We start from the raw sequence: 23,023 nt of genomic DNA, 5'->3' as shown, positions 1-23,023 counted from the left end.
GCAGAAGTGGCCCTTCTTCCTCTGCAGAGGCTAATGAGTGACTTCTAACAACCCTTGTCAGCAGGAGGAAATAGCGACAGAGAGCTGGGAAAGCCTCTGTTGACACCTGTTGGTAAATCAAGAATGTGCCAAGATCAAAGCATCTTAGGTTCAATGAAATAAGGTAAACCCATGAAATACACCTCAGTGACATTTCTGGAGATCTGGTGTCCAAGGGAGTGTTACAGTGTCCCCTCCCAAGTACAAGTTGCTTCACCTTCCACCTTCCTATCACATGAAAGAGACAGAATACCATATTTCATTGATTCATTTAAAAATAATTAATTGAGCCTGGCTTGTGTGGCTCAGTGATTGAGCATCGACCTATGAACCAGGAGGTCACGGTTAATTCCTAGTCAGGGCACATGCCCGTGTTGTAGGCTGGATCCCCAGTGTGGGGCATGCAGGAGGCAGTCAATTGGTGATTCTCTCTCATCATTGATGTTTCTATCTCTCTCTACCTCTCCATTCCTTTCTCTGAAATAAGTAAAAACATATTACAAAATAATAATTTATTGAGGCAAAATTCACACAAAAAAATTAACCATTTTAAAGTGAACCATTTGGTGGCATTTAGTACATTCATAACGTTGCCCCCAAGACACACACACATTTTAACATCTCTGAAATGGGAAGCCATCTAATAATCAATGGTATATTGTGGTTTAATTGACAGAGTTTTAAAACATTCTTCATAGTGGAATATACATGAAGATATACCTTTCAGTTGATTAGATTAGTTAAAATATGGCGGTCTTCTTGAATTGTCTATTTCATCCATATCCTTGTCACCATACATATCACAACTATTTTAAAGTTTCACCTATCTGATAGACAAAAATGGTATCTAATGATAGTTTTCAATTTTTCATTTCTTTGAATTATCTGTTTTGTTTATATGCTCAATGTTTCTATTCCTCCACTAAATATAAGTCCCACCAGGAGATATTTGTTTGTCATTCACCCACAGCATCCTCAGAGCCTTGAACTAGGCCTGACAATCCATACATTTATGTACCATGATCACTGTCTTCACAAAAATGAGTCTAGTAGGGAAATATACAGTATATTAAACAGATAATTACACAATGAATTAACTATAAGTAGAGTCAACTGTTTGAGGCAGAGGTGCAGGCCCCTCTACCCTGCTTTGTCCGCTTCTGGCTCCAAGGACCATTCCCTTACCCTGTGGGCAATTTCTGCTGTAAGACCTGGTTTCCCCCTGGAAACTGTTTAGAGTTCAGAAGATGCACCCAGAAATCAGGCTCAGGAACAAGGCAAGGTTTGTGCCTCAGGCTCAGTTCTCCAAAGTTTGGGGGTCTGGCTAGGCTTGTGGATGCAGCTGCTGTGTCCTGTATCCTCCAAGCCAGAACAGGCTACACGGACAGCCAACCTGTGTGGGCTGTCTGCTCCTCAGCCCCTGCCTGGGTCTTTAGCAAAAGCCTCGGCTGGGGCCTGTCTCCTGAATGCCCTTACAAGCCCCTCTTCATCCCCAGTTCTCAATGCCCACCGTATATCCTTGTTTGCAGGCTGACTTGCAGAAGCTGAAGTTGGGAGCTGCTTCTGTCATCCCTTCTACTCTTCTTCCGGACATCCTGTTCCAGAAGTTTCTCTCTAGGGCGATCAGTAAGTTTCTTCCCTTGAGAGAGATTTCTTTCAGCCGCTCCCTGCTAGGGACCGTGTTCTTGGTCCTCTTTGTAGTCCACACGAATACAGTTAGTTCCTGGACTGGTGAAGTTTCAGGAAGCTGGGCTCCAGGAGAGCCCCACGAGGCCCCCACCCACAGACACCTCCATCAAATGGGTGCAGGTGAGGGGCCAGACCTCACTCCATCTTGGCAGCCCGCCTTGTCTGGTTTCTCTCTTCCTCTCCAATGGCTTAGCAAAGTGCCTGGTACATACTCAGTGCTTAATGAACAGGGGACATTAACACCAGTAATTCAAGTAATAATAATAAAAAATAATTAAATGTGCTAGGCGCGGTGTTAATGTTTTACATGGATTAGCTGTACTTCATTTAAGCAGGTACCATTACAATTTCAACTTTACAAATGAAGAAATGGGTTCAGAGAAATTAAGCGATTTCCAAGGTCACAAAGTTCTGGGAACTCTTTTCATTGCCCCAAATGCAGCGGAAATGCAACGTAGAGAGAGAATGCCAGAAAGCAAGTAGTGCAGGAACGCCGGCGGGCCGGGAAGCCAAGGACCCGGCACGCTCCCGGCGTTCAGTAGCTTTCCTATGGCGCTGCCTAAGGGCTCCATTACGCCGAAGCACAGACCGGAAGTGTTCCTGCCGGGCGCGTATCTGCTGCGCACGACCGGAAGTTTCTGTCCGCGGCTTTGCAGAGATCGGGGAGCGGTGGCGGCGGCTGCTGGGCATTACAGGTGCGGAGGCGCTGGGGCTTAGGAGGCAGATGGGGCCGTTAGGGAGACCCCAGCGGCGGGACACAGGCGGAATCCCGACCTGACCCGGGCCACCCCGCCCCCACCTGGGCAGAAGTGGCTCTGCCCCCGGATCTGAGCCTGCTCCCTCCTCAGGCGCTGACCCTTGACCTCGGGGCGCTCCCCCCATTGCAGGCGCGATGGCTACTGGCGCGGATGTGCGGGACATTCTAGAACTCGGGGGTCCGGAGGGGGATGCAGCCTCCGGGACCATCAGCAAGAAGGACATTATCAACCCGGACAAGGTAGCAGGGGCGCCCGAGAGCGTTGGGTAGCGGCAGTGAAGTGGGGAGGGGTGGCAGCGGAAGAGATGGGCGAGGGGATGGGGTGCTACACTTTAGTGAGATGGGAGGTAAATGTGTGCCATAACGGGGCAGGGAATATGTGCTGCCTCGATGAGATGGGGCGGAGGGGGCGGGGCACCTGTGGGAAATGGGGACTTAGGGGGTGTGACACTTGGAAGAGATGAGAGGACCAAGCGAGTGTGCCATTCTGAGGGGTGGTGGGGAGGTATCTTTACTCCGACAGGTTGGACTCTACCCAGTGAGGTGAGGCCGGGAGGGGGTGCCCTTGTCAGTGGGTGTCTGTGCCTCCATTCTCTGTCATACTATGATGTGTGTCATTGTAGCTGTGGGTTTGTGCAGGGATTGAGCTGGGGTCAAGAATTCTCAGGAAAGGGAGTCTAGGCCGTGGTTCCTCTCCTGTGGGTTCCCTTCTCAGAAAAAGTCCAAGAAGTCCTCCGAGACGCTGACTTTCAAGAGGCCGGAGGGCATGCACCGGGAGGTCTACGCACTGCTATACTCCGACAAGAAGCAAGTATCAGAGCCCCAAGCCCCAGGCCCTGGTCTCCGACCCACTGCATGTCCCTGACGTCTAGGTCTCTGCCAATTCTCCTGGGTCTCTGCCCCGGCCAGGGCTGCTGCTCACTTAGAGGCGGTGGGAGGAGCTCAGATCTCTCTCTCCCGGACCCGACTTCCCAGGTAGACCAAAGGCTCTCTCCACACCTCAGACGCTAACCTCTCACCTCCCTACACCTTGCTGTCAGGGATGCACCCCCACTGCTACCCAGTGACACCGGTCAAGGCTACCGCACAGTGAAGGCCAAGCTGGGCTCCAAGAAGGTACGGCCCTGGAAGTGGATGCCATTCACTAACCCAGCCCGCAAGGATGGAGCGATGTTCTTCCACTGGCGACGAGCAGCTGAGGAGGGCAAAGACTACCCCTTCGCCAGGTTCAATAAGGTGAGCCACCACCATTTGGACGTAGGCCACAGTTGTCCACACACTGTGAGCCACTTGTGTGGGCTCTAGAGCCTTTGTTTCAACAGTGGTTACCCACTCAGTCCTGAGGCAAATACCTGCGGGGTGGGACTCTCTGGGTCTTGTCTGCCATGGGATCTTGTCCTTCCCTGGACCTGCGCTGATTTTTGGTGGCTTCACTTGACCCTTCAAATGTGCTCTTCCTTAGAGCTGTGTCCTAGGTATTCTACTCTTCTCACTCTATACTTTTCCCTATTTGTGTCTCATTTGCCCTGTGGCTTCAGTTACCCTCTGTATGCCACTGACCCCAACTGAACGTCTCCAGTCCAAATCAACAGTACCTACATATCCCATCTTTTACTTAACATCTCTCCCTGAAGGTCCCGCAGTGCTTCAGTTCAAGTAAGTGCTCTCTCTTCCCTACCCCCAAACCTGTTCCCCATATCAGTGAATGGTACCACTACCCATGCAATTGCCCAAACCAGAAACTTGGGAATCATTCTTGACTTAGTTTCTCCCTTAGCTCTCACATTATTTTAATCAACAACAGGACAAAGAAGGTAAGGGAAGACAGATCAGAAACATATAAGCAAAGAAATGGGATTCTTTCAGATAAGAGTCATCAACAAAATGAAATAGGCTATTAATGGGATATGAAATGAGATAGGGTGAACTTGTAAGTGTAGGGATGACCTCATTAGATAGGGTGGCCAGAGCAGGCCTCTCTGAGAAGGTGGCATTTGAGCTAGAACTGAGTGATATTCATTGAGTCCTACTGATTCTGTTTCCATAATACATCACGTCTTCCTGTTTTTAATCCCCTATGTCAGCACCCTAGTCCAACCTGAATTACCTCTGGTTTAGATTATTAAGGCTCAGATGGAGCAGGGCCTTACCCAGACTCAGCCAGCCAGAGAGAAGCAGGGCTGGGCGAGGGTTTTATAGGCCTCTGCTTAAGCCACTATACAATATGACCTTGCATTCCCTGCAGCCTGGAGCAGCCGAGGCTTTGAGCCTGAAAGCATTAGGGGCTTAAACCCAGGCCTCCCAAGTCCTGACTTCTTTCCCCTCAGCCTGATATATCCCACTGCTCTGGATACTTCCCCATGATGGCTTCTCAGGCACAGCACATCCAGGTGTGACCCACCATTCTCCCCTGTGCCCCAAACCTGGTTTCTTCTATCTTACTGCCATCTTGCCCCCTCGCCCCCCCAGGTCCAGTGGAGGGAGAGGCTGAAGATGTAAGATCGAGAAGGGACAATCAGAAGTGAGGCATTGAGGCAATGGGAGGAAAGTTTGGATGAGACAATTCGAAGTGAAGACAGAAGAATGTTCATGTTGCATTTAATAAATACCACTCCATGCCAAGCCAGGCCCTAGGCACTGGGGACACAAAAATGAATCAGACACAATGTCTACCCTCCAGAAACTGTCCGTGTTGTTAGGGAGGAGTTGGGAGAGGAATAGGCGATTATGATTTGGTAGGATCCATGCTATAGTCGGAAGCTTCATGGAAGCTTCCTGAAGTTAGAGCTTGAGTTGAGTCTTGAAAGATGTCACCAGATGATATTAGGAAAGTAGTGCAGTGATTTTTTTCAGGCAGAGGGGATAGCATGAGGAAAAGGCACAAAGTTAAAAGCAATCACACCCTAGCCAGTTTGGCTCAGTGGATAGAGCATCGGCCTGTGGACCAAAGGTCCCAGGTTGCAGACTCCTCCCCAACCCGAGCCCTGGTTGGGGCTTATGCAGGAGGCAACCAATAAATGTGTTTCTCTCACATCGATGTTTCTGTCCTTCCCTCTCTCTTCCACTCTCCCTAAAAAATCAATGGAAAAATATCCTTGGGTGAGGATTAACAAACAACAACAAAAAGCAGTCACAGGTATGGCGTGCTGTGGGCATTTCCCTGTAGATGAAGCCTAAAGCCCAAGGTAGAACATGGTGGGAGATGAAGGGCCAGGTCAGGCAGCCAGGCCCAGGAGTTTGGGCTTTGCCCTGATGTCTTTGGATAGCCAGACAGATTTTAAATTTCAGTTTTAGAAAGATCATGATGACCACAGGTGGCGAATGAAGTCAGAGGTAAGTGAACAAATGATCTTCCCTCCAATACTGCTGATTCCTGGAGTCCTGCTTATTAGTCCATGGCTCCCTGTTGCCCTCTTGCTCAAGCCAGAAACAGGAATCACCAGCGACAGCACTTCCCTCCGCCCTGCACATCCAGTTGCCAAGTCCTCTGGTTTTTAAAGCCTCAAGCCTGTGCCCTTTTCTCTACCTTCCACTTGTGCTGATTTAATTCAGGCCTCACTTCTTACCTGCATTCTTTCTAAAACCTGCCAGCTAGTCTCCCAGGCTCTCATTTCACCTCCTCTGTCCTCACTGCTGCCAGGGTGCTCTTTGCAAAAGAGAATCATGACCATTTCACTCTTTTCTTTAAAACTAACCTGTTGCTCCAGTCACCCTCAGGGCGCACAGGGCCTGCAGCAGCTGGTCTCTGCTGACTCTTCATGCCTTTCCCTGTGTCGCCCTTTACTTGTGTCCCTAACTGCCAAGCTCGCACACATGAGGCTGTTTCTCGCTCATCACTGTGTTTATGTTGCTCCCTCTGCCTCGGATTTTCTCCACCATCTTCCCTCACCAGTTCACTTCTGCTTAACCTTAAGACTGAACCAGGCCTCATTTACCTCCACCCTGACCAACCCTGTTCCAGGCTGGATCGGGTGTCACTCATTACACCCCAGGCATACCTTTGTCATTAGATGACTGTGTTGTTTCTTCAGCTGGACTGTCATCCCTGTCCCCAGCAGAGGCCTAGCAGGCCCATGATGAATGTTGAATGAATGGATGGCTCCCTCACTTGACTGTGAGCTCCTTGAGAGCAGGACTGGCTACAGAGTTCCTGAGTACTTTATTAAAATACATGGCATTGAAATGCACAGGAGGGATACTTAACCAAACCTGGGAAACCAGAGACTTCCCAGAGGCGATAAGAAGTTATCTAGGAAGAAGGAATGGGGAAATGTGAAGACAGTTCAGGCAAGAACAACGAAAGTGGAGGGAGACATCACTGCTAGTCATTTGGTTGGAACTTAAGGTCCAGGAGGGACAATGGCAGCAGAGAGGGGTCTTTCACCCCTGGGTTCACTGATTGATTCAGTAAATATTCATTGAAACCTGCAGAGTGCTTGGCCCTGGGCTGAACCCGGAAGGTGGGAAATGAACCAGACGACCCTTACTCTCGAGTTTAGGGTACTTTTGGACTAGTGGGAGCCTTTGAGGGGCTTAAAAATGGATGGCTGGGTGGCCTGCTCAGATATATATTCTAGAATGCTTCTCAAGTTATCCATGGTAAAGGATATTTAAAAAAAGATTAGACAGAATACAAGTCCGCGTTTCTTTCTGTCAGGTTCAGCAGTGTGTGATTACTGTAAAATTGTTACAAAGGTTTCTAAGTGCCTACTCTGCTTTCTTACCATACACCAGGGATAACTGTGTGCAGACAGCACTGGCCTGTAGGCTGTGCTTTGAGTAGCACTGTGCAGAGATCCATCTTGGCTTCAGATGGAGAATTGCTTGGGGGAGGACTGAATGGAGGCAGAGAGATCATGGGAGGGCTGTTTCTCCCATCCAGGAAAATGGTAGTGGTGATCTCAACTGGGATGTCGCAGTGGATAGTGTTTCCAGAGGATAGAGAACGCAGAGGCAGGCTGCCCGGGCCTCTGATCAAGCAGTTTCTTCCCTCACTCTGTGTGTGCGGAGGGTGTGGGGGTGAGGGGGAGTCAAGGGTAAAGGTAGGAATTAAGATGATCATCTGCATGGCTCCCCTGTTTCTGGCTTGGGCACCTGGGTTGAGTGATGGGACTGTGACTGAGATCTGGACTGGAGGAGATAAAAGTTTGAGGGAGGGTGATGTGCTTAGTACTGAACGTATTAAGTTTTTATTTTTTTAAATTGAGGTGTAATTGACATAACTGTTAGTTTAAGGCGTACAACGTAATGATTCAATATTTGTATATACTGCAAAATGATCACCACAATGAGTCTTGTTAATATCAGTCACTTGAACATCTTAAGTTGTATGTGGAACCTCTATAGATGTTTAAGAGGCAGCTGGAATTAAGGGTCTTGAGAGCAGGTTCAGAGCCCTTGGTTTTTGATAGAGAAACTTCCCTGGTCCAACCTGGCATTGACTCTTTCATGGGGTCTCTGACTGGCAGACTCAGCTGGTGGTGGTGCTGCTTGTCCCTGAGGTCTAGGGAACCGGCATGGGCTGGGTGCATATGTTGGAAGGTAGGATTCAGGTGCCTTTTCTATAGAGCTGTGACCTTAGCCAGCTCTGGGGGAGCTGCAAGTCTCACTGCCACCACTGGATGGCAGGCGTGCTTCAGACAAGTGTCCATGGACTAGAGGAGTTGGCCTTTTTCCAGTATTTAGCCACCTGCCCCCCTCCATATTTGACCTTTGGACTCCACAGAAGTGCTTACCTGTGGGCCTGTCACCTTAACCATGGGGGCAGGAGCACGTGTGCGGTTACTGGGGCTGTGAGCCGAAGGCATGGTGAAGTGGCTCCTGGAGTGAACGCAGAGGCAGGCTGCCCAGGCCTCTGGTCAAGCAGTTCCTTCCCTCCCTCTGGGAATACCATCTCCAGGCTGCCCGTGCAAGGCCCAGGCAGAGGATTTGCTTTTGTCTAGCCCAGGGATTGGCAATAAACAAGAGGGGCTGTGGTCAAAGCAGACTGGAGCCCACTGGACGTGACACCACGTGGGCATGTCCCAACTCTGCCCCTCTGTGCCAGTAGACGGTGCAGGTGCCCGTGTACTCAGAGCAGGAGTACCAGCTCTATCTTCATGACGACGCTTGGACTAAAGCAGAAACTGACCACCTCTTCGATCTCAGCCGCCGCTTTGATCTTCGTTTTGTGGTTATCCATGACCGGTATGACCACCAGCAGTTCAAGGTGAGCTGGTGTTCATTTGCATGTGTGCCTAACCCCAGGCCCAGCAGGCCCACTGCTCTCAGGCCAACCCTTGCACATGCCTCTGAGTGTGTCCCCCCAGCCCATCCCCCATGTCTTTATCCTCAGAAGCGTTCTGTGGAGGACTTGAAGGAACGGTACTATCACATCTGTGCTAAGCTTGCCAATGTGCGGGCTGTGCCAGGCACAGACCTTAAGATACCAGTATTTGATGCTGGGCATGAGCGACGGCGGAAGGAACAGCTGGAGCGCCTCTATAACCGGACCCCGGAGCAGGTTAGCCCTGAGCCCCCAAACTCTCCTCCATGCCCCCAAATCCATTGCTTCCATCCTCAAAACCCTCAATTCTCTTCCCCAAGTCCCCCTACCTCCCACTGGTTGGTACCTGTGTGCACCCCCATCCCAGTCCTACCCCTCACTAGCCACCCTCCCTGCTCTGATAGTCCTTCACCTCCCTCATGATCTCTTCTCAGATTCCCCCAGACAGCCCAGCACCCCTTCATCTCCATCTACCCTCCCTCCCCCATGGACCTGCACGTGTCTTAGCATCTCTCACTTTCCCAGGTGGCAGAGGAGGAGTACTTGCTACAGGAGCTGCGCAAGATCGAGGCCCGGAAGAAGGAGCGGGAGAAGCGCAGTCAGGACCTGCAGAAGCTGATAACGGCGGCTGACACCACTGCAGAGCAACGGCGCACTGAACGCAAGGCCCCCAAGAAGAAGCTACCCCAGAAAAAGGAGGCCGAGAAGCCGGTGTGGAGACTAAATCAGCCCAGCTCAGGGTGGAGGGGTCGCCTGGCACAGGGGACCTAGTGGGAGGCTCTGAGAGCACCCAGAGCCGGCAGGTGCTGGGACTAACACTAGGTCCACTCCCGGTGACACTTCCTAACTCCTCCTCCCCCAGGCTGTTCCTGAGACTGCAGGCATCAAGTTTCCAGACTTCAAGTCTGCAGGTGTCACGCTGAGGAGCCAGCGGGTATGTGTGTCACTTCCTTCAATGTGTTTGGACCCTGGGCTGGAGCAGGAGGAGAGGGTGTGCCATGTGCTGCAGGTAGAGGGGGCCTCGGGGATGTGGCCAGGCTGAGGTCATGGCTTCCACTGGCTGGCTATTTCCTTTTCTGACCCAGAGCTGCCTCCAGGGGTTAACTTCTCTTCCACTCCCCCACTGCCTTTAGTCCCCTTCATTCTAAGGTGCTTGTGGGGGAGAGGGCTGAGCTGCTGGGTCATTGCAGATGAAGCTGCCAAGCTCTGTGGGGCAGAAGAAGATCAAGGCCTTGGAACAGATGCTGTTGGAGCTGGGTGTGGGTGAGTGTGGAGGCCGGGCCCCTCAGGACGGACCCTCCCGAGGCCGTGGATAAAGGCAGGGGGAGGGCGGTTCCTGTTGCCAGCCTTCCCGCACACCCTGGCTCTGCCCTGTGCCTTCCACCCACCACCTGCAGAACTGAGCCCCACACCCACGGAGGAGTTGGTGCACATGTTCAATGAGCTGCGGAGTGACCTGGTGCTGCTCTACGAGCTCAAGCAGGCCTGTGCCAACTGCGAGTATGAGCTGCAGATGCTGCGGCACCGTCACGAGGCACTGGCCCGGGCTGGCGTGCTGGGGGCCCCTGCCACACCAGCATCAGGCCCGGCCCCGGCCTCTGCTGAGTCAGCGGTACCTGAATCTGGTCTCACCCCTGACCTCACCAAGGACACCATCATTGATGTGGTGGGTGCACCTCTCACGCCCAATTCGGTAAGAGCCTGGACAAGCTGGAAGAGTATGAACTGGCCCTGCATGTGAGCATGCTCACATGTGTGCACAGGCTTGCTCCCTCTAGTGCCTGCAATGGGAATTGTCACTCTGAGGGGTGGAGACTCAGGGCGGGAGTGGGTGGGTGGCCAGTGTGAGACACAGGCACCAAGCCTGAATCAGGCCTCAGGGGCTGGCCATAGATCTCATCATCTTCTATGTGTCCTCAGAGGAAGCGACGGGAATCGGCCTCCAGCTCCTCTTCTGTGAAGAAAGCCAAGAAGCCATGAGGGACCACACCGGGTGTGGATGCTGCTGCTGTGTAAATAGAGCTGCTGAGTGGACTGGGCTGCTTCCGTTTCTTTCCCACCATTTCTGCCGCCCCTGGCTGGGAGGGTGGGCAGGAGGGAGTCATCACACCTACTTTATGGGTGGCATTGGGGCCTACTGGCATGGAGGCCCTTAGTAGCCCTCTACCCATTAAGCACTGCCCATGTTGCCCAAACACCTGTGCCTAGGAACACCTGTGGTTCTACATTCAAGGTGGCTCGCATGCAGCCATGGCCTCAGATACCAGCAGCTTCAAGCAGCCTCATGCTCTCAGTGGCTGTGGCCCTGTGCATATTCATTGGGGGGGCTCAGAGGTACGTCAGTGACAACTAGCTGCACTGGTGGCCTTGAGCACAGAGCAGCCTGGAACACACTAGCTCCTCCCCTTCCTGACAGCATCAGGCACAGCATAGCCGGTGCACACATTACCCAGGGCCTCATTTCCCCGACTTTATTCAGTGGCACGTTCACAGCGGGGATGGGGTGGACATAAGATCTGTCCTGGAGCCCTGGGGGCACCACACACCATGCACTACAGATGGGAGGGGGCACAGGGGGCTTGGTGGCCCCAGCAGAAGCCTGTGTACCAGGGAGAGGCAGTAAGTGCCTGGGTCCCCCTAGCCCAGGCCCATAATGGGAGGGGCTAATACTGGGCTGAGGTTGTGGGATGGGGATGGGAGGCCACAAAGTATCTGCTCCAGAGGGACCAAGTGGCCAAGCTCTTACCCAGGGCACAAGCCCGCAGGGCAGGCTGGGGACACTCGACGTAGAGCTGTGCCACTCTCCCTTTTCCCCTCTGGTGAGGGAGAGGAGGATTCTGGGTTGGGCCAAGCAGCTACCCTGTATTGCCCCATCCCGTTCTCGGCCAATCAGAACGGCTTCGAGGTCTGCTTGAAGATGAAGCCTCGATATGCAAGTGTCTTCATGATGTTGGCAATGTTCTTGCAGTCATCTAAAATGAGAAAGAAAAGACATTTAGATGGGCCCCAGATCCTTCCCTTCCATGTCCATAGGTGCTCTTACATGGGTGGGGGTGGGAAGCAGGGTCAGATTCAGGAGCCAGACTTTAAACTAGGGGGTCCCACTCCCTTGTGGCAGCATCTCCAGCTTTAAGTCGGGCTGGATGATGCTGGCCGGGCAGGAAGCCTGGTCTCAATGTTTCTCAGTCCCATAATTCATGCTGGAAATTGGCCGGCGTGTCCCGCCCCGGCCCCAGTGGTGATGTATGGGCGCCGTCGCAGTAAGAAAAAGGCAGAGTAAATGTGTAATTTCTCCCTTGACGGCCCCCGGCCGCTGGGCGATCCTTCTTGTTGCCGCCGCGTGGGGACGGCCTGTCCGCCACACTCCGTCTTCCCGCCACCCGCCTTGATGTCTCCATTTCATTACTGTGCGGCCATTCATCACGCCCACGGCCAGGGTGACTTTGCCGCCACTTTCGTGTGTGGAAGATGTGGCCCAGGCCATAATCACTGGTGACAAGGCACAAGCCTCGGCACTTCTGGGCCAGGGCCCTGGGAGACACCTGCCCTGGGCCCCAGGCTCAGGTGCTCAAATAGCAACCTGCCTGGAGCCTGCTCCTGTGCAGTCCCAGACCAGTGGAGGGGGTCCAGGTTCGTGGTTCCCTAACGTCCTGGCCATTAACCTTCTATTGGACACACCTGAGCCCAAGCCCTGCCTCTCCTACCCCCGTAGGCTCAAAGCTGGTGCTGGGAGGGCTTTAGCCCTGTCTGGCTGTGGCTCAGGTTAAATGTGTCTGTGTCTGCCAGACCCTGTCAGGCAATTTCACCAGTATTGTTCCCCTTACTCAAAGCTGTCCCAGAACCCTGGTGGTCACAGGAACAGGTATTCTGGGTCTTCAGTATCATGGACATGGGTCAGGATGTGTTCTGTCATCACCAGCAGGAGGTACAACGTCCCAGAGCTTGTCCCACGATAGTAAGCCCAGGACAGAAATGGCCCAAGGGCCTGGGTTTTTCTTTTCCACTGCCCAGAGCAGCCACCAACTCCTGATCCCTTCGCCAGCTTCTCCTCCCACCCCTCTCCTACCTCCCATAGATGCTCCCAGCCCATAATCAGGGCTCAGCTGCCACCAGCCCTGATGGGATCGATGGTTGTGATGGCAGAAGTATTGCATATTGATGTCATAATCAGGTATGGGAGGTGGTAAGGTCAAGGTGGGGTCAGGAGGCTCCACAGCTGCCAAGGACCAACCCCTTCCACTGAGTCCCTCAACCTGCCCTTGCCAGGACCTTAGACTAGGAAAGGGGACCCACCAGAGCTAAAATGGTTGTGAGAAGTCTCTGGTCGGGCCAGGGTCAGTATCATTAGCCAGTCACCAGCTCTGCAGCCCCTGCTTAGACCAGACGGCCCTGTCTTGCAGAGCTCACCATAAAGTATTGGTGGTACATGTGAGCATGGAGCGGTGTGACCGAGGGCGTAGTCACAGGGACACCTTGTTCCTCCAGAGACTCAAGAAGCTACAAGGGCTGGTCTGAAGCAGAAGAGGGAAGACGGATGGGTGGGTAGTGGCGGCCATGGCAACTCCAGACGTGACCCATCCCCGTGGTTTATGGGCCGGACACACACCCCGCTCATCGGAGGCCCTGTCATTTGTCTCCCTTAGTGTGTATGCCTGGGCAGTGGGGGTGGAGAGTGGAGGGAGGGGGTTGTGACAGGAGGAGGTAGGCAGTTGAAAGGCAGGGGAATGGGGCAGGAAGGGCGGTGCAGGCGGGGCGGGTGTGGGATTGGGGCAGGAGGGACCCTGGGAGGGGGGAGGGTTTATGATAGGGCTAGGGCTGTGATCACGCCATCAGAGGAACTCTGATTCGGTGATTTTCTTCCTAAAGAAGTCTGGTCTTGTTCGGGCACCTCCAATCCTTCCTGTCTCCTGTACTCTGGGGACCATAGCCGCTCTGCATATTAAGAATAAGTCCCCTCGTTATCTGCAATTACCCAGCGGCCACACACCTCATTTCTTCCAGCAGAAAAGAAAATTAGTTTTCTATTGACTTCATTTGGCTCCTCCCTCAGTGCTGGACAAATCGCTCAATCTGCCTCCCCTGGCCCAAGTGCCCGGCCCCTACTCCCAGGCCACTGGCCATCCAGAGGGCAAGCACTGACCTCCCACCTGTGCCTGGCCCTGAGCTGGGAGAAGACCCATGTGCCCCAGCCTCTGTCCTTGACCTCTTCTGACTACACTCGAGACGGCTTCATTCACATGAGGAACGTCAGCTCCCCCGAGGATCACGTCTGCAGCCTGGACCTCCCTCCTGAGCTCAGACCACAGACCCAAGTGCTCTGGAACATCTCCTTCTAGATCTCCATACAAACTCAAAACGTCCAGTAATAAACTGGTTTTCCTCCCCCGTGTTCTCCATCCCAGTGAAAGGCACCCCCAAACGCCCAAACAAGAAATGAGTCAGGCCTGACACCTGGCCTTCTCCCTCACTCCCCAAATCTAATCAAGTGTGAACTGTAGACTCTTATTTTCTGTCTAAACACCTACTTCCTGTCATTCTGGCAGCCACTGCCTTGGCCAGCACACCATTCCTTGCTTTTACAGCAGTAACTTGTCCTCGTTCCCCCTCTAATTCATTCTCTTGTTGCCAAAGGGATCTTTCTTACACAAACCTGGTCACCTCCTTTCCTCTTTGAAGTCCTAACCTCTATCTTCCCATGTCAAGGAACCACTTACTGTTTTCTGAAAATGACAAAGTAGGTTCTGGAGTTAGACAGACTTGAGTCTGAACTCTGCCCACTGGCGACAGCCCTGCTTGGTTTCTCTGAGCCCCAGGTGACAGTGGATGCGCCTTCAGGGTTGTGAGGAGTAACAGGTGATGCACCGGGTCTCTGCACGTGCCTTCTGTTTGGGATGCCTCTTCTTGAAGGGAAGACAGGGATGCTAGCTTTCTGGATGACCCAGAGGTGAGAAAGTGTATAATGGACAATCCATGGCATGGATGACGCGGGCTGGCACACCTGATGAAACCAACCATCACTCACTCCACCCACTTGGACTGACTACCGGTCCTGTTTACTGGGGATTGTGGAGTCTCATTGTTGCGACTGGTCTATGACATGAAGAAAGAGGAGCCCGGATGGGGAGGCACTTGCTTCAGTTCCCCCAGAGTCAGTGGCACAGCACTTACGGGCTTCCAGCACAGGCTCGCTCTCCACCCTGGAAGCCTTCATAAAAGTCCACGCAACCTACTTACTGACCAGTGTAAACAGTCACTGGCACGGCTAGAAAACGAGGGAACTGGGCGGAAGCACAGACACAGATCTGGGTCTTTTAGCAGATCAGAGAGACAGCAGCAGAGAGTCCTCTGTTTGGGGTCCTGGGGCCACCTGGGGCAGTAGCCCACCTCTGGCACCTCTCACTGAGCTAATGAGGTGAGCCTGGAGCTGTTATGGGGTGGGGGCCACGAAGAGCTGGGTCACAGCCTTGTGCTCACACGGAAGGCCTCCAAGAACAGGTCTTCCTCACCTCCAATTTCTAGAAGACTAACCTGTTCGATGTTCTTGCAGGGTCATCAATTTGTGAAAAAAATGACCCTCTTCTCTTCTTTTTATGGGCATTCATATTCTTAATGTTGAAAATATTTTTATATTGCCAAGACCACAACGGGAGGGGTACGGCAGCATAAATCCCCAGACAGGTGAGTAGAGCTAGCACCTCACAAAGGATAACTTGTTGGCTGGCCCAAGGATAGCCCTGTCTCTGCTGGGCAAAGGAGCTGCTAGTGGAGGGTAGTTCCGGCCATCAGGACACCCAGTGAGAGCTCACCGGGCACAACCACCTGAGGCTGACATGGTTAGCTGCACTTGTCTGGGAATTGAACAGTAGAGGACAAGAAGCAGGACCTGGGCCAGGCTACCCCTAGGAGGGAAGGGGGCTAAGGAATGTCCTGGAGATCATTCATTTGTGTGCTCATTAATTCAGCAAACACACTGACACCTTCTGTGTGCTGGGCGCCCACGGGCCGTGGTGGCTGAGGGCTGCGCAGAGTGTAGCTCCCTGTCCTCGAAGAGCTCAGAGACAGACCTGTAGGTGGTGCAGTCTGAACAGTGCTATGAGAAAAGGAGGCACAGAAAAGGGACCTCATTCAGTCTGAGGATCAGAAAAGGGTTCCAGGGAGGACCAAGTTAAGCAGAGGTCTGAGGGGCATATGGGAGGGGCTCGCCAGCATGTTGGGGTTGAAGCTGGGGAGGTGTCCTTGCATAGTGAACAGCATAGGCACATTCTGGAGGGGAAATGTGAATTTTAGCAAGTGGTGATGGTGGGGTGATGAAGAATAAGAGGCAGGGGAGTGGCAAGAGATGAAGCTAGTGAGGCCAGCAGGGACTGGCTAGAGAAAACTGATGATAGTCCCAAATGAGAAGCTAAGAAACTAAAGGTTTTATTATTCTGGGAATGACAGGGAGACACTAACATGTCTAAGGAGAAGCATGAAAGGACCAAATCTATGTTTCGGAATGATCATTTGAGGATGGAGGGACTAACCCTCAAGGCAGAGACACCAATCAGCAGATTGTACTGTGGTCCAGGCCAGAAGTGGAGGCCAGAACTAGGCCAGTGGCGGCAGAGGTGGAGGTCTACTGGTGATCTGGAGAAGTGGACGGAGGAAAGAGATTTTCAGGAAATTGGATGAGCAGTCCCCTGAGGGGATTGGCAGGCTGGAGGGAGGAGTCCAGGATCTTAGTGCCACTCACGGAGATAAGGCAAACCAAGAGAGGGTGCAGGTTGGGGTCAGTGATGAGCTTAGCTCCGATGTGTTAAGTCTTGAGGTTCCTATGGGACATCTACACTTATCAGACATTTCCTTTATGTCTTCTAGGCTTTATATCTTGCTTAAAAGGCCTTCCTTATCCCGGGATTATTAGAAAACCATGATATATTTTCTTCTAATACTTTGTTTTTATGTTTAACTTTTTAAACTGCCTGGAGTTTATTTTGTACATGGTGAGAAACAGAAGTGCTAACTTTATTTTCTCACTAGTGGACAGCCACTTGTCCTATCACCATGGATTGACTACTGCACTTTCCTCGCCCTTTTGATATGATACCTGTCATACCAGTACACACAATTCCCATACGTGGGTCTATTGGAGCCAGGAAAGAGAATGAACGTGAAATGATCAAAGAGGCCAAGGGGACATCAGGGCAGCAGAGAGACAAGCTGATGACCTTTGAAAACATGAGGCAGTGTGGCCTAAACACGACTCAGACACAACCCGAGGCCTCCTGGCTGCAAGCTCAGCCTGGGAGCACACCTGATCCGTGACCCCCAGGAGCTGGCTGGGAGTGGGGCCAGAGCCCGTGGAGCAGGGACCAGCAGGGAGGGGGTGGGAAGAACCGCGCAGGGAGCAGGAACCATGGGAAGAATAAGCGAGCAAGAGCCCTGAGTGTGCAGACTTTCTAGAAGCTCGTTTACCGCCACATCTGTCCGCTTGTCTGGACATCTGGGCAGCATGCTGGAGAGCAAAGGGCCGGTGGGTCGACCTTCGCCTGCCTGACATAGGCTTGCCAGATTAAATATGTCCCCACCCGAGACACACACACACACACACACACACACACACACATATATATATATATATATATATATATAAAATTATTGGTTTTTATCTGAAATTCTGATTTAACCGGTGTCCTATATTTTATTTGCTAAATCGGCAACTCTCCGCTGGGGGCCAGCACCCTAAGCTACAGCTGGGTCAGTTCAGGATACAACAGCAAACTGCAGCTCACAGGGAAGGCAGTGAATTTAGGATTGAACCAGCAGAGGGACCCTGTATGTCCTTATATTCTGGGTTCAAATCCAAATGCCACCACTTAACAACTGTGTGAACCTCTCTAGTTTCGATTTCTTCTTCTCTAAAATGGGAATAAAAATGATAATTACAGCAATTACTCCCCTCAAAGGGTTTTTAAAAAAATGAAATGAATTTTTGTCAAGTGCTTAAAACAGTGGCTGGGTTAGTTATTATTGTTGTTGTTTAATAATAACCAATAATAACACTGTTATTCCAACAGTAACACTCTGATATTTCCTAACCCCTGGTTTCTTGTCCCAGACATGCCCCCAGTCCTCTGGGCCCCAGACAGTGCCACCTTGTCCCACGTAACACTCCCCTCCAGATAAAGACTCCATCTCTCCACAGACACGGCTCCCACAGCTCCATTCCCTCCCCCCAGACAGGGCCCTTAGAGCCTCAACTCCAAAGTGACCCCTTCTTCAGTGCCCCCCTCACCCCCCTACATCCCACCGAGGTGCCTGGAGGTGCCACAGGGCTGATGGTGAAGGATGACGGTGGTTCCACAATAAGGGGAAAAGGCAATTTCATCTTGATTAGCAGGCGATTTCTCTCTCCATAATAAGCGCGCTCCAAATAATTAGCGTGCTTTACGTAATAATGAAATTACAGAAATGCAGTCCACTTATTCAAACAACTCACCATTACCATATTTTTAAATATTAGACTTAATTAGAGTTTATCACTTCAGAGAAGTATGCGGACCGAAGATGTTTTTAAAAAAATCCTCATAAAGTGTTTATTAAGCGCTGGTAAAGCTGGGATAATGATGTGTTTGGAAATTAAGGCAATCAAACACTTACCGCTGCTCCTGGAGGCCGGGCATGGAAATGAGGCCATTACACGCCCATTACCCGCCAGCTCACAGCCACTTGGGGGTGGGGAGAGGATGCGCCTGGCCGAGAGGGCAGAGTGCCCGGAAATGCACATGCCAACATATCCCACAACAGCCTGACCAGTGAGCACAGCATCACACCCCTTATGTCACTTACATCACATCTGGTCACCAGGGGCCCAACTCAGACTTGGCCAGGGAAATGACTAGACTGGTCCCCAAAGCCAAAGAGGATGCCCAAGACCAACCCAATTGGAACTCCCAGGCCCGGCAGGGTATGTCAACTCCATTCAAATCCCAGTGCAGAGTGAGGACAGAACCCAGGTTCGTCAGTGAGAGGAGCTGGAGGCTGAGGAAGCTACAGACCCCGAGCAGGTGACCACGCCCCACTCTGGGCCACACAACAGCTAGAGTTGTGGGAAGGGGCTAGGAGGAAGCCGGGGAACTGAGTCAGGAGACAAAGATGCTGAGGAGCCAGGGGCCAGGCTCGGAACACACCTGGGGATACAGACCTGGCTCAGGGAAAGGAGGCAAGAAGGGTGGCAGGAGGGGGCTGGTGGCTCCAGGCCCATTTATCCCGGTGAATAACTAATTCCAGAATTTATAGTGCTGGGTTTTTGTTCTGTGGCCATTTATATCTGCAAGGGGAGGAAATGAAGAGGCAGCGCGGACGCCACATCTTTCTGTGTTATTGCTTGTCTGCCATTTGCAAATCATTATTAATTGTGGGCCCTGGTGGCGGGCCGGGCGGGGGCCGGGCTGGGTACATCCACATAGCTCTTCATCAAGGACCCCAGCCGCTGCCCCAGAGAGCCAATTACCCCGCCCTGATTGGGATCAGATAAAGAGGGAATTTTTACAAATTAGGGAATAAATAGAATTTCCACACAGGGCGCGGGCAGGACCTGAGAGGCTGTAATGAAAAACCATCCGTCACCATCAGCGGCCTGGGCACGCAGCCCCGGCACTCCCTCCCCTTGTGGGCCCGCCCTCGTGCGCAGGGGCCTGGGTACACAGGTCTAAGGATACCCCCCAACCCCTCCATGGCCCAGAAACAGGGAGAGTTCCCCAGTGAGGTGCCTGTACCCTCTGGGCTGGAGAGGTCTCGGGCCCAGCTCTGAGACTGTCCCTCGTGCAGCCTCTCCCTCAGAGTCCTGATCAGGAGGAGACTGAGGCAGTCCTGAGAAAGGCCAGAGTTGGGACTACAGGGCAAAGACCACATCCATGCCCCTACTGCTATGGCAGCCCTAGGGCAGAGCCCCAGCCCTGTGGACCACTCACTCTGGGCTCCCATTAGCGCTCCTCCCCTTGGATCATTAAATATGTATATCTTATTACACGCCTTGTTAGAGTATCGAGCTCTATTGACTGATGATAAATCCTGAGCCTCGTCCTGGCCATAAATTTATCTGGAGATGATGAAGACTCAATAATCTAGTCAGGCAGATAATATCATCGGGCCTTAAAAAAGATCATTACATTATATGTCAGAATTAAAAGTGAAATACGCCGTAGTAACAGGGAGGCTGCTCGGCCATTATAATGGTGCCCGCCTCCCCCCACTTGTTTCTAGCCAAGGCCCCATCCAGGTGGAGGGGCCAAGAAGCCTCACCCTCCTCCTCGCTCTGGGATGCCATAGCTAGAAGTGCCAGAGGATAGCCAGGTAAGCTAAGTGCAGAGGACCTGGCCAGGGACGGAGGTGGCTACTGAGACCAGATGAGCACATCCGCCATACCTGGCAGCCACCTCTGCCCCAACCAAGCTTCCACCGTAACCTGTCCCCCAGGAGTCTCCTGTAGGACTGTCTTCTGGGGGTCCTCACCTGCTTCCTTAATGGTCTGACTAACTAGGGCAGATGCTTTCCAAAATGGGGACCCCGGGAGATAGAGAGGTTAGGCTGTGTGCCAGCAGCCTACCTGGAGGATTCCTTGTGAGCATGTGCAGACCCGGCCACCCCCTTCCTGAGACTGCCTGTGATAGCCTCTACCTCCTGTCCTTTGAGAAGCTTGCTGCCAGCCTCTTGGTTCTCTGACTTCAGCACGAATGCCTTGTCTGTTGTACCTTATTTCCACCATTTCCACAATCACACCTGCAACCTTTTCAACATCCTCTACTGCTCTTCCTTTGAAATATTAAATTCAAATATTCCTAGTTTCTGATGATAAAACACGTTTTCTTCCATGTCACTTGAACCCACTTACAACTCTGCTTCTCCATATACTTCACCCCTCCTGCTTACACAAGAGCCCTGCCCCTTCTGCAGAGCCCACTCCTCACGCATGTGACCAGGGCGAATGCTCCGCGGCCTGAGCCATTTGTGGTGACCCTATTTCCCTGGCCAGTCTCTACTCTAGGGGTGACCAAGGGTTCTGGCTACTTGCTAAAGACCTTCATGGAAACTTTCTTCATTTTTAAAGAGAGAAGCCCAAGGGGGAACAGCCCTTTATATTCTGTGGGCGTTTTCACGTGTGCATGTTTGCACCTGCCTGAGACTGCAGCAGCCATCTCCCAACCTTCCAACCTGGAGGGCAGTTAGCCTGCCAAGAACACACTGAAGATAAAAGAAGAAAAAAGAAAAGAAAACCCTGGGTCCTTGCTGACACTGCCGAGATGCTGGATCAACCAACCCGAGGATCCCCTCACCCCCAGACTCTTGTGAGGTAACAGATCCCCTGCCTATTTAAGGTATTTTAAATTGGGTTCCTTCTTCTGGTAGCCGAAAGCATACTAACTGATACAGAATGTACAGGCAGAAAAGAGAACGGTATAACAAATGGACCCTACAATGTCAACTTGGCTGAGTAGAGGAGGGAGGGCAAAGGTCAATGAGGACACTGATATTTCAGGCATAGCTCTTATCATGCTCTCTCTATACATATGATCAAGTTGTTTCCTGCTGTATCTCAGGATACAGGCCATGTTACTAAAAAGGCAAAAAGAGTGCAGTTTAGTGGGAGCCGATGTGAAAACAGAGAGGAAAGAAAATACAACTTCACTAAGAAAGGTTTCCAGTCTGTGGCTTGCAATCTCAGTGGACTAAAGCTCCACAGCTTCACAAAGTCATCAGAGCCTGGGGCTTCTTCCTGCCCTGCCCCTCTCAGCATGTTGTTTCTAATTTCCAAGCTGTCTCATGGTCCAAAATGGCTGCTGGAGCTCCAACCATCACATCCACATTTTAGGAAAGAGGAAGAAGGAAAAAGTAAGAATAATGTATTAACCAGCGAGTCACTTCCTTTTAAGTATTGTTCCTAGCGGTCCCACACAATAATTCCTTTTATCAAGAGACATAACTATATCTAACTGTATGAAAAACTAAAAAAGCTAACTTTTTAACTAGGTACACACTGCTGCCCCTAATTAAACGGGGGCTCTATTTAGTGAGGAAGAAGAACAATGGAATTGGGTATGTATCAATCAATTTCTGTCCTAGCGACATAACTGATCCACCTCATTTTGGAACTTGGATTCCATTTCTGGTGCTCATAACTGTACTGTGATTATACAGGATGTTAACACTAGGAAACCACCACCTCCATGGTCCATCATTTCAATCCTTTCTTGCCAATAATCTCAACTCTCTTGTCCCCCTTTCCTTCCATCACCCTTGCCTGGGAAAACCCAAACTCTGCCTTCTCTATGCCTGCATTTGGGTTGAGTTGTAATTAGAAAAAAATCACAAGCATATAGATTCACTCCACCCCTAAAATCATAGCTATCAACCTCAACTGGCTGTATAAAATGGCCCAGCCAATCTGGTCAGTGTGCACACTCTCTCTCCTTTCTTCCTAGAGACAATTTCAAATTTTCTTTTCCTGCTACAATCTCAAATGCCCCACTCCCAACATCAGCCCCGACCCCCTCACCCACACACTTATCTCCTTCATAGGAAGTACAGAAGCCACTCCTGCATCTGTGCAGTTCTCTCCTCTCATCCTGTTACAAGAGAGCACCCATCCTGATGTCACCTCTAAAGTCCCTCCCTCCACCTCACCTGGTATCCAACCCACTGCCTTTTCAGGGGCCGGACATTATGAGTAACCCCAATAGTTTCTTCTGCACTGGTTCCTTCACATTAGCATGTTAATATATTAAATCTTCTACATCTTTAAAAACAACTCCCCTTTAATCTCCTTTCCCATGTGGCTAGTACCCCATCTCCCCTCCCTTTCATAGCCAAACTTCAGAGTTGTTAACACTCATGGTCTCATTCACTCCTCTTCCACCCTGCAACTTTCCTCACCACTGCTTTACCAAACTGCTTTCTCTAATGATCCCTATGACTTCACAGGAAGCTTCTCAGGTTTAGATGGATCCGACCCAATGGACTTACACATCAAAACGTTCTTCTCTTGGTCTCAGGGACACCACCCCTCTCTCGCCAACCTTCCTCCAGCTCCTTTGTACATGCCTTTGCTTCTGAGCACCCCTAAGATGTGGGTGTTGCTCAGAGCTGTCCATGGCCCTCTTCCCTTTTCACTCTCTATCCTCTTCCTGGGCAACATTATCTACTCCTGAGGTTTTAATTACCATGAAATTCCAATAATTTCTAAACCTATATTCCCACTATTACTCTCCCAGTCCAGGGCACCACCATCTGTCACC

At 51.5% G+C, this 23,023-nt stretch overlaps 2 protein-coding genes across 16 annotated transcripts in view; one reads left to right on the top strand and one right to left on the bottom strand.

The window, feature by feature from the left end:
- The first annotated feature begins 2,359 nt into the window (after positions 1-2,359).
- On the top strand, positions 2,360-10,785 carry DMAP1 (DNA methyltransferase 1 associated protein 1). 2 transcript variants are annotated; one of them, XM_006098195.3, is made up of 11 exons: positions 2,360-2,423; positions 2,616-2,725; positions 3,201-3,292; positions 3,526-3,721; positions 8,535-8,693; positions 8,820-8,987; positions 9,276-9,461; positions 9,613-9,684; positions 9,941-10,013; positions 10,148-10,443; positions 10,671-10,785. In XM_006098195.3, the coding sequence occupies exons 2-11, from the start codon at positions 2,621-2,623 to the stop codon at positions 10,728-10,730; spliced, it is 1,407 nt and encodes a 468-aa protein (XP_006098257.1). In that variant the 5' UTR covers positions 2,360-2,423; positions 2,616-2,620; the 3' UTR covers positions 10,731-10,785. The 2 variants fall into 2 exon arrangements, with proteins under 2 accessions (XP_006098257.1, XP_006098256.1); XM_006098194.3 differs by having other exon boundaries at positions 2,378-2,423; positions 2,577-2,725.
- Positions 10,786-11,187: 402 nt separating this feature from the next.
- Positions 11,188-23,023, bottom strand: part of ERI3 (ERI1 exoribonuclease family member 3) — a 129,929-nt gene continuing 118,093 nt past the window's right edge. For 13 of the 14 annotated variants that reach the window (XM_014463846.2, XM_014463840.2, XM_006098192.3 and 10 more), the window contains one exon: positions 11,190-11,722. In XM_014463846.2, the coding sequence (XP_014319332.1) occupies positions 11,640-11,722 (83 nt within the window). In that variant the 3' untranslated portion in view covers positions 11,190-11,639. Of the gene's footprint in view, positions 11,723-23,023 lie in introns of all 14 variants that reach the window. The other variant, XM_014463844.2, reaches the window with a different exon arrangement.

The sequence above is a fragment of the Myotis lucifugus genome, unplaced genomic scaffold (genome assembly GCF_000147115.1).
Source record: "Myotis lucifugus unplaced genomic scaffold, Myoluc2.0 scaffold_222, whole genome shotgun sequence".
Taxonomy (NCBI): domain Eukaryota; kingdom Metazoa; phylum Chordata; class Mammalia; order Chiroptera; family Vespertilionidae; genus Myotis; species Myotis lucifugus.
Note: the sequence above shows the minus strand (reverse complement) of the source record. Positions and strands in the feature narration are given on the sequence as shown.